This window comes from Rhyacophila brunnea, unplaced genomic scaffold (genome assembly GCF_057557595.1).
Source record: "Rhyacophila brunnea isolate RB1 unplaced genomic scaffold, BYU_Rbru_1.0 scaffold_6, whole genome shotgun sequence".
Lineage (NCBI taxonomy): Eukaryota > Metazoa > Arthropoda > Insecta > Trichoptera > Rhyacophilidae > Rhyacophila > Rhyacophila brunnea.
Window position 1 is genome coordinate 1,472,312 of NW_028233276.1, and position 12,088 is coordinate 1,484,399.

General features: G+C 32.4%; 1 protein-coding gene across 1 annotated transcript; it reads left to right on the top strand.

The window, feature by feature from the left end:
* The first annotated feature begins 1,038 nt into the window (after positions 1-1,038).
* On the top strand, positions 1,039-10,608 carry Pus10 (Pseudouridine synthase 10). Its single transcript, XM_085956274.1, has 9 exons — positions 1,039-1,217; positions 1,786-1,967; positions 5,088-5,197; positions 5,319-5,458; positions 5,556-5,785; positions 6,744-6,857; positions 7,508-7,723; positions 9,528-9,829; positions 10,359-10,608. Exons 1-9 carry the CDS (start codon positions 1,095-1,097, stop codon positions 10,553-10,555), a joined length of 1,614 nt encoding a protein of 537 aa, XP_085812400.1. The 5' UTR covers positions 1,039-1,094; the 3' UTR covers positions 10,556-10,608.
* The last annotated feature ends 1,480 nt before the right edge of the window (positions 10,609-12,088 follow it).

Consider the following 12,088-nt stretch of genomic DNA (forward strand, 5'->3'; position numbering starts at 1 on the left):
ACCGTCATAAAGTAATAAGCCGAGTCCGGCTTCAAAATCTTGGTCCATTGCGACTGGTTTTTACCTTTATATTGTATTAATCTTTTGTGTGGGTTACCTTATGGGTGTGGCTGTAAGAAGGTACAATTCTCACGTCTGGAAAAATATGGGACAAATTTAAATTTAATTTAATTTAAATTTAAAATAATATGTTATTTTGGTACTGTTCGGTTAAAGCGGATACAGCGGAAAACGCATTTTGAAAATAGCCGATAAACTGGATTATTTGTTAGTTTGGTTTAAGTTAGGTTAGGTTGGGTTAGGTTAGGTTAGGTTAGGTTTGGTTAGGTTTGGTTAGGTTAACCTAACAAATAATCCAGTTTATCGGCTATTTTCAAAATGCGTTTTCCGCTGTATCCGCTTTAACCGAACAGTACCGTTATTTTCAATATTTACAAAATAAATACCATAACAAGTAGGTATGCATTAAAGTTTGACAAGCAACACGTATTCAATGTTGGTTATATTTTTAACACAGCGAGAGCTTTTGTATTTCTTGCGTTTAATGACGACAGATCACCAGCCAAAAACTGCCTTCAAAGTATTGGTCTATGGCGACTGACTTTCACATTTCTATCTTATCAATCTGTTCTGTGGTTACATGTATATCATATTCATTTTTACTCTATGTATGTAACCTTAAAAATAACAAGACACGGGGGGAAACACAATGACGAGGAAAAAATTAAATAGATAGGTTACCTGCGGTGTTTTATCAAAACCATCTCCGTAGATGATTGGCATTGCTTTTTGCCGCCCGGATGTTCCGCACCACGGTATTACATTCAGGATTTTCACTAATAATAATATTTTATTCATTGAATATTAGAAAATGTCTATGAAATAAGTTTTTGATAAACAATTTAAATAAATTAATTAAATTGTAGATCCTATTTACCTACCTAAAAATAAAAATTACACTATCGAATTAGGATGTATTATAAATTATTTTATTATAATCGTCTCGGCTGACTACTGGCAACATTAATATTATATGTCACTTTAACATGGGTAAATAAAGAAAAACTTTGAAAATTTACAAACTAAACTTTAAGATGACAAACGCAAATATTTTTAATTATTTGAAAGAGATAGGATGTTGTAATCTTTGTGCTGTGAGGCATCTGGGTTCAAAGAACCCAGATTATTACGCTGACGTCAACGTGGCTTTTGAAAAGGTACGATTTTTTGGTTATGTTTTGAAGATGGACTGATGAAATTTTGTTGAAAATAAATGCTCACACAATTAACTAAAATCACCCGTTGAGCAACATAATTATCTCAAGTGTCATATTCAAGTTAAATGGAAGTGCCTATTCTTTTATATGGTAATTGTGCCGCAGAGGTGGCCATGAGCTTTCATATTTTTTTTTACAAAAACAGTTTATTCCATGTAGACAATTATAATAAATACCTATTTCTGTCGGCGCATAGGCTTTTCGATCCAATAATCGTTAATTGAAAATTTGAAATTTTCATACATTTTGATGCACCATTTTCACAAACTAAGTTATATGAGGTAATATTAGGTTGGGGTAGGTTAGATTAGGTTGGGTGGTGTTAGGTTAGGTTAGGTTAGGTTTGCTTTAGTCTAAAAAGAAAGTTGTAAAATCTCATGGCCACCTCTGCGGCACATTTACCTTTTATATAATGTTTTATCCGACATTATTTAAACACTATTTTACATTAAACTCATCACTGATGTAAAAGATAATTTAAAATACCCCTGTTCTGATTATTTCTTAGCTGAAACTTAAAAAACTTGAATTAAGTGAATGTGGAGAAGAAAAAACGAAAACAGACAGTGAGGATGAACCGACGACAAAGAAAGCCAGAATTTCAACATGCGTTTGTTGCCTTGGGCTGCTACAGGAAGATAAATGGCCTGAAATGATTGATGTGGTCAAAAATGAGGTCACTACAAAAGGGTAAGATTAAGATGTGTATAATTGTTAGTATTTCTACTTCTGGGTCACTGTTGAGGGTCGTACCCTGTGCTGACCGGGACACCTCTGTTACCCTCAACCATCATCCGCCACCCATTCCTGCTCTTAACGAGTCTGGATGGACTATTTATTGAAAGAAGCCTGTGACATTCTTCATTTGTGATCAGTTTGTGTACTGTTCTACATTTTTTGTAATTAAATCCGGTTTTTATTTGTATAGTACAGGAACATTTTTTGTCTTCGATCCATCAAAGTATAGTATTTTTGACATTTTGACGTAAAATGTTTAGTATTTAACACTTTTCACAAAATCACAATTATAGTATTGTACCTACTATAATTAGGTATAGTATGGTTGGCAAGACTGTGTAACAGTTTACCGCTATAGAGAATAGTTCAATAATAAGTAGAAATCAGTGACAAATGGTGGAGGCAGGCTGTTAAGATCCGACATAAATAGTGCACACTAACTTTGTCAGTCATACGTATTTGTGTTCATTGAACTAAGAGCGGCATGCACAATCTAAGATTTCGATCCTAAGGATAAGTCGCCGAAAAGCATGACTTAACTATAGACAATCCTGAGTATAGAGTTAAGGAATCCTTAACTATAGACTACTTTTGTTATGAACACGCCCCCTTCTGTATTACGCATGAGTGTAGGACCGTAACAAAAATATCGATATTTAGATGATAATTTCTTTTGATAACGATGGATATTATATAATAAAATTATAAATAATCCTTCGCAAACAACCATAATTTGACAACGATATTTACAAACATGGCCCCCACAACGGGCTAACAGGGCTCTAGCCTGGGGTCAATCAGATAAGTGAGATAAACACACATCACAAATTTGCTCTAATACTAAAAAAGTCGCCTGCGTACTATTTTATTTCAACGATTTTAACATTTTAACAATAGTAGTACGATGCATTTTTTTATTATCGTATGTCGATACTTGACAACACCGCAATTCAAATAGATATAAATTCTAATGGTTTTAAGTTTTGTACTGTTCCATTTGAATCGTTTTTTGCGACACGGGTATCGCCTTTCGGCATCTTCGTCACTATGCACACTCGCCAATGGTAAATACAATTGACATACCAACCCGGATCGTATAAAAGTGACCCATTCACTGCGTCCAACGCAACTGGTGCGTTGCCCATCAGGTGGCCATTAGATATAATTAGCATGTTATTTAAATGTGATAATTAAATGGTCGACAGTGAATGGGGACTGCGGACCTTTTAATATAGAGATATATTAAAAAATACACAAAATCACTAAAAATACAGTGAATATCCTTAATTTTACCTCGAACACCATTTGAATGCTGTATTTCGAAAACGTTGCTTGACACATTTTAAAAAACAGTGACATAAGTTGCAAAAATCTTCATATTACCTAAATACACAAATGTCAGTAGTTTTTTTAAAGACAACGGTTAATATTTGCTATAAAATAATATATTTTACATCTACCTACCTATTTATTTTTATACCTATAGGATTGTTTTCACTATTTTGGCTAAAACACAATAGTGACTTGTAATGTTTTCAAAATACAGCATTCATTTTGAAAACGCTAATGTTGAGCGTCACATTGCTTTTAACCCTAAGTAAACTTAAAAATCCTGGCCTGGGGAGTGGGGGCCCGGTTCAGGTTGTGTGGGCCATCCTTTCCTTAAAGGACGATCCGTCGATACATTCTTTCGATACGATACCCATTCCATCTATCGATACTTTTTCAATGGGTAGACAGGTCTATGCAGTGTTACTTCGTTTTACGTTTTGAGTGTTACCATGTTAAAAAAATATCTTGCGGTGCCTGTAGAATCACGTATAATGACTTATAATGGAAACATAAGAGTATTATAATTAAATATTAATATGTATTTATACTTATTGCATTTATAAAGTGCAGTTATCATATTTTTGTCATCGTTTAACAATTATAAAATAGTTTACCTAAACTGTAGGAAAGAGAATTTTTAAATATGGTATTATTTTCAATAGAAAAAAAACCAACGAAGCTTTAAGACGAGGTGAACCATAGACAACATGATCTTAGCTAAGGACGATGTTTCTGCATAGCGTTTTGTACTGAGGAAATTTTAGTTAAGACAGATGTTTCTGCATTCCGCTCTAAAACTACAAATTGCAGATAGTGTTGGTTAGTTTTCAAAATCCAATTAAACCCTGCCTAAACTAAACCAAACCATAATAGTTTTGGTATGCTATGGGCGATCCAACAAAAATAGTGCACACTTTTTCAGTCATACTTATTTGTTTTCGTTGAATTAAGGATATTTATATTACATATGGTGTTGGTTAGTTTTTTTTTCAAATTTATTATGCCCTGCCTAACCAAACCATAATAGATATAAAATATTCTTCTATCTAGAAAATATTATAATTTAATGGCATAATTTTAGATAAGTTATATATAGACAAATATTTTTTGACTGTTTATTATGGTCAGGTTTACGCATCGTTTAATTGAATTTTAAAAACTAACCAACACTATTTGTATTCTTAGTTCAATGAAAACAAATACACTTGACTGACAAAGTTTTGTGAGCATTTTTTATGTCTGATCTTAACAGCCCACCTCCACCCTTGGCCACTGGTGGAAATAGAACATATTTTTAATCTAACGAAATACAGCCAATCTTAAAAATACAGGTGCAGATTGAACAATAATAATTGGTTAATTGTTTGAGATCAATCTTATTCAAAGATATATTGGCACATTGGTTCTAACACATTCAAATTTACTATACCTTAGACTTCAGGAACAAATTTGTGTGCGAGAGGAAAACGAGGATATGTCTTAAAAATTGAAAAATGAGTTGATATGCCAAATTAGCCATAATGCATATTACAAGAAAAGGGTCAAGTTGAAACAATGCCTCTGAATAAGTAAATTTCACACAGAAACAGAAGTTTATTATGACTATTTTCTTTTGCTAGTAGTAAAAGTAATGATTTTAGACTTATCTCCCTTTTCCTTTTGAACACAGAATTATCCTGCTTACCATACTTTCATATAGGTTAACACCCATTTTACTGAACAATATAATATTTCTTTTAGATATGAAAGTGAAACATTCGCTTGTGCCCTGTCCTACCCAATGGCCATTCACTTGAGGGAGTACTCAATCAGTATTGTGCTCAAAGAGAAATTTCCTTTTTGGGATGCAGGTACCGATGAAACCCAATTTTATGCTACATATAAATGAAATTCAGAATATTAATTTGACTGTCAATATGAATTATAAGAAATATCTAAGTATATTATAACTATTTTTTTGTTTTTTGACAGATTGTGTGACATCTTTAAAAGAAGGTTGGAAATGGTCATTTTGTCCTTTATTAGGAAAGGCAATCGAAAAAACAATGGACTCCGGTGCCGTGTGCCAGTTTTTTATCAAAGTGTTTACAATTTATGACAACGAAACTGAGGTAATATCCTATAGGTATAAGATATAATATACATTAAATTCGGCATATATATTTTAATTAAGTGAATATTGTTTAATTGATATTTTGGCTGTTTTAGGAATTAGAGACCCTCCGTTCAATGGCCCCATTGACATTTGCAGAACGAGCTAAATGCCATCGAAAGTTCCGTGGGGAATCCTTCACTAGAAAAGCGGTTGAGAATATTTTATCAGATTTGGAGACGGAAGTGTTCCGGACGCATTTCAAATGCCCGCCACAGAGTCCAAATGTCGGAGCAAAAATCTCACATGCCGAATGCTGTCATAATTCCATTTACATCGCCGGCAGGTAGGTTTTTAGAAGACTCCTTAAACCAGATAAGCCTTTTCCTTCAGCACTCAATCAATTCATAGATTTTTATGTGCTATCTTCTTCTTCCATCCATGATGAATTATCATTATTGGTGCACTAAATCTAAACTAAATAAATATATTTTCATCATCACTTTCGTAGTAGGGCAACTATTAATTATAATGATTTATTTTATGATTTCAAGCATAGGCTTTTTTAAATATTATTTTTGAAATTTTATTTGACTATAGATTTTCATTAATTTCGTTTCTGATCATAGATGTGCCTACCGAATTGGGTCATAAAATATCAGGATTATTTTTATTACCATCATAAAATAAGTAATTTTTGATGTTTTAAGAAAAGTCTGTCACAATTTTCAATGACTAGCTCATGAAATAGTGTACTTTATTACGATTTATTGAATATTTTTATATGCTAGGGACTCTGAAATCATTTCGAAATACGAAATTCAATTTAAAGGTATGGTTTTATATGAAAATAATGTTCAAGGGACTTTTTTTTCGGGAAAATTTCGAATTATGGCGTATTTCGAATTATCAGTGTTCTTACTAACGAGGTTTTACTGTATATGACATTATGATAACTTGTCTTTTCTCAGCCTTAGAAATTAATATTTAATGACCACATCATAAAACCATATCAGACATTAGTGGTCACCAGGGCAAATTATTATTTTGTCAAAACACAATATCATATCTTCAATTTTCATCAAATATTTAACAGATGACAGTCAAATATATTTGGTAAATTATTCAAGGGAGTTTGTAATTGACTCATCATTTTGGAGAAAATGCAACATTTTGCTGTCCGTATTTGCCTTATTATTATCTGAAGTCGATTCTTTCCTATTTAAAAAATGCAAATTTATAATTTCTATTATAATGGAACGTATTGATATGTGTGTAGTATAAAGCTTTTTTTTTAATTTCAGATACTGCAAATATTCACGAGAGTTATGTCAAACGCCGTGGCTTTTAGATGGAAAAAGAATGATGGAGTCTTCCATTCAGGATATCATATTTGAACCAATCATAGCAATGTACAAGTGAGTCCTTAGATTCATTATGCATAATTCTCCAAGAATTCTATTGTTACATGGTTTAGAATGATATAGAATATATTACAGTAAAACCTCGTTAATACGAATTCCAAATATAAAGAAAATATAAAAATTTTGATTTTCAATTATTTTGTTTCTGATCATAGATGTGCCTACCGAATTGGGTCATAAAATGTCAGGATTATTTTATTACCATCATAAAATAAGTAATTTTTGATGTTTTAAGGAAAGTCTGTCACAATTTTTGATGACTGGCCCATGAAATAGTGTACTTTATTACGATTTATTGAATATTTTTATATGCCAGAGACTCTGAAATCATTTTGAATTACGAATTAAAGGTATGGTTTTATATGAAAATAATGTTCAAGGGACTTTTTTTCGGGAAAATTTCGAATTACAGCGAATTTGGAATTATCAGTGTTCTTACTAACGAGGTTTTATTGTATATCTTTCGAAAGAATCAGAAAGCCTAGGAATTTTTGTATTTGCAAGTCTCATTCTAATATATATTTAGTTATAATTTATTTTTGTAACGATACAATATTTCCATGATGCAATAGTAACCTAGTTAACTCTCATATCACATGAAGCTAAAACTAGTTCACTATGACAACAATCCTCTTATTTCTCAGGATTCCTATCGATGACGTGAACACTCGTTTGAAATTCCTGTCATCGGGTCGTGAAGATGTCGATGTGAGATGCCTAGGAGAGGGACGGCCTTTTGCAGTTGAAGTTTTGGATCCCATCGGGCCAACACTGCCGTTTGAAAGGCTTAGAAGTATGGAGAAACAAATGAGCGCAACACCTGAGCTAGTTACTGTTCAAGATTTACAGATTGTCAATAGGTAATTAAATAATTGGCGAATGTATTATCATTAAATTTAATAATTGCTCATAAAATAATGTATGACTTTTCGATTATATAAGCCGGTATAAATCTGAAGTCTTTGCATCAGTGTTGCAAGCTAGACGAGATAGATTTTGCAGGATCACTTAAAATTGATATAAATCGTTTATTATTCATTTAATTCAAATAAATCCTTTACATTGTTGAATTCTTATATTATTTATTTATATTTTCAATTAATTTTGTGTCTCAGTGGAATCAAGAAAACATGTCAAATATAGTTTTTTGTGTTTATGCCTTATATAAAAAATGAGAAAGGTAAAAAATTCATTATACATATAAGTAAATTATAAAAGAAAGATTTACTAAAACTAGAGCTAAATATAATAATTCTTCAAGATATTTAGAATATGGAGGGCCATTATATGTTTTTAACTCTATCCAGGGCTTTTTTGTAATGTAACACGGTGGAACGGCGGTCTGGCACCTTTTTTCAGTGTATCTTTAACGTTTCAAAAGCAATACGCAGATGAAACAATGTTCGCGTTTACATAGTATAAGTTAATTTTCCTGAATCATCTCGTATGAAAAGACAAAGGTATTTGAAAAATCTATCGCGTTTGATATATGCATTGAATTCTATTAGCATTTCTTCAAGTAAATGTGAACGCAAATTTTCCAAATGAATTTAATTACCCCAATAAGAGCTTCGTTTTCGATTTTTTGGTTAATGTTTGTTGATACACTCAATACCCTTAATTTTACCTCAAACACCATTTGAAAAACGTTACTATAGAACGTCACACTGCCTTTAAACTTAGTGATAGGTAGGGGGCCTGCCAAAGATCCTGAACTGGGGGCCCGCTTCAGGATGTGGGGGCCATGGAGATCACTATATACTTTTATTCAAACATATAATGTTTTTACAATTTTATTTTTTACTTTAGTCATTTATTTGTATGTTTGTTTGTTTATTTTTTTATGCGCTTCGTCGCATAGGAAAGGTAGCTTTAAATGATATTTAAATACAATTTTCTTTAGTAGGTAAGAAGTTTGGCAAGAAGTGAGTTCCGGCACCTTTGTTTTTTAAAAAAAAAGCACTGATTATCAAACACCTCATACCTACTGAACTGATTATTGACAAATTTAAATAAAAATAGATTTTATAAATCAAATAAAATAATTCTTAAAAATTTACTCTATATAACTTACACCATAAAATGATAATGAAAATTTCAACTTTTTAAAAAAATCAAAATATGATTAAAAATGTTTGATTTTCACCATGTCCTGCATTCTGTAACAGCGGTGCCGATGGGTCCAATGGGTTAAAAAGATGAACAATCATAAAAAGTCGCTTACAGTACCTATGTCATACGTTCATCAAAACATGTCATGGAGAATACACATTTTTGAGAAAGTTTCTAATATAAAAAGTTCATAATACATATAAGTTTTCAGAGTTTGGCGGAACCATTGTTTATCGTATATTCAAAAATAGTGTTAGCCACTTGCTCGCCTATTCGGTCCGTATTCTGGGTCCAAGCACACATTGAGAAAACGACATGTGAATTTATTAGATTCGGGATCCAAACTGAAACTCACGACTTTATAAGCCACATTATCGCTCAACCATTGTCTCAAGAATAAAAGAGGCATTATCATCTCTTAATTACTATGGCGACACATTCTCTCTATCATCTCAACTTTAATAAGTTAGTATGGTGTTTACAGAAACACCACACTCTACGTGAAGATGACCACTTTTAATTCATATCATTTATTTACTTTCTTTTCTGCAGAGATAAACTGACGATTCTAAAAATGGCCGAAGAGACCAAAACGAAAACATACCTCGCTCTGTGCGTCAAACTACCTGACCAGAAACAATCCACAACTAAAAATGGAACTGATCAAAATGAAGAAATCCCTATACATTCAGACGACACAATGACAGAAACGGATATGAAGAAAATAAACTGCCTGACGATAGAAGGCTCAGTAATAGATGTGAAGCAAAAGACACCACTGAGGGTACTGCATCGGAGACCACTACTTGTGCGGGACAGGAGGATACATTCTTTGGACGGAGCATTTATTGAAGGTAAATAAAAATGGCGAATATGTAAGTTTTTAATATTACTGAAATGATCTCTATAGTTATATTATCCAAACTATGATTTATCATATTGAATTGATTATTTATCACTTAAGCGGTCGATAAGTATAGAATAGACCCATGTTATTCTAAAAATATATTGAAAATGTTTTTATTGAAATTTTTACATCCTCTGGGTTAATAATAACAGTAAAATTACTTATTTCTAAATATTGATGGAATGCAATGTGAAAATATTGTGGGGTAAAATTACAAATTTCTAAATATTGATAGAAAGCAATGTGAAAATGTTGTGGAGTTAGTTAGTGAATATTTTCAATTATGGTTTTTGTTTAATTAAAAGGGATTTAATTTTCAAAAACAGCTAAATTGATATTAAATTTTGAAAGGGAAAACGTAACACACCAGGTCACCAATTTTGATTACGACCACTGTTAAAATGACCTCGGTTTAGCTATTTGGTTTGTTTCTTGATTCAAGAGAATGAAACTGGAGAAAAAATTGTGCTTTTTAGGTAAACCAAATCTATTCACGGTAAAATTGACAACACAGGCCGGGACTTACATCAAAGAATTCGTCCATGGAGACTTCGGAAGGACCACACCTAACCTTACAGGGATACTTGGTTTCAAAGTGGACATTCTCGCTCTGGATGTCTTGTCCGTCAACGTTGACTGGCCTAAGAAAATAACCGCAGATATGGGTTTATAACATGACATGTATAAAAATTAATGTTTTGTTATAATAAACTATTTCTTTTACTATATTTTTTTTTACAAAAAGATTTTTTCTAGTGGTTTTATATTTTTCTATGACATGTTTACAAATTATGTAGATTTGTTATAAAATTATTTTTAAATTACTTAGTTAATTACTATTCATACACATAATCATGAAAAAACCATCAATTCTTTAAACTAATTAATTAACAATGTTGCGTCCCCAGGGTGGGATTTGGCTTCATTCACGATAGTTCTCTCCTCACTCCAGTTTCCAAGTCTTGTCTACCATTCGCCTTCATATTGATAAATTATAACTACATACATCAAACTCTGGCCTACCATTAATAACAGCTGATATACAGGCGGTCCTCGACTTTCAATCGTTCTATTTTCGTACAATTCACTATTTCGTCCATTCCTTAAAATTTAGATTTTTGCTGATAATGCAAAAACTGTGCGCTTCCATGCCGTCGCTCCTCCGCTCCCCGTCACCTTCTCAAATACATAATAGGGTGGTACCTATTCAACTATCGCTTGACAAGTTGATAAAGAAAACACTTGATTGCTAATATGCCTCGTTAATTTATTATCCTCCATGACCACGTCCCGATCCTGATAAGATCATAATGGGCCTGCAGAGTGGAAATTTTGTTTTTACCAGAAATGGATATCAGCCACTTGCTCTACCTACTAGTCAGGGATGGCGAACCTATGGCACGTGAATGTAAGTTTTACAAATAGGTACAGGTATTACAATAACTTAACCTAAATATATATTATAGAATATTAAAAATGCGTATTTTCTTCGGTTATTATTACCAATAATATTTATCAATCGATGCGCGAACGGAAATGACGAAATTCGTGCATAAATGACTGATCACATTGTATAAAAAATAACAGGCAGATACTCTTCAAGAATATGCATTATAATTAATTTAAATTGCATGGATCGGCCCTTAGGTTTTATGCGTTATGCATAATAATAATATAGCACTGACCTCATCAGGCGGCGGGGGAAGCTGTGTCGCGGAGGATGCCAAATCTGATCTGAGCAATTTTGGCGTCAATTTGTGCGTAAACTAAATAGGTATTATAAAAATACTCAAGAACTTAATTAATTAAAAATTTTGAACTTTTTTAATAGAATTCTTATAATTATTTTTTCATTTTTTTCCTGATCAAACTACTCGGCACGTCAGGCAGTCAAATATTTGGGAAATTTTGGCACGCGTACGTAAAAAGGTTCGCCAACCCTGTACTAGGTCCATACTCTGACTCACACAAATTGAAAGACAATAATATGTGTACTTCCCAGACCCAGGATTCGAACCTGCGACCTATAACGCTATATGCCGACGCTTAAGCCGCGCACACTGTATGTATTATACCCATTGATTAATAAATTTTTTTTTTACATTGCTCTACTTTCGAATATTTAACATTCAAACACATTTTTGAGGGACCAATTACGTGCAAAAGTCAAGGGATTATAATAATTATCAGAAAATAATTTTTAACA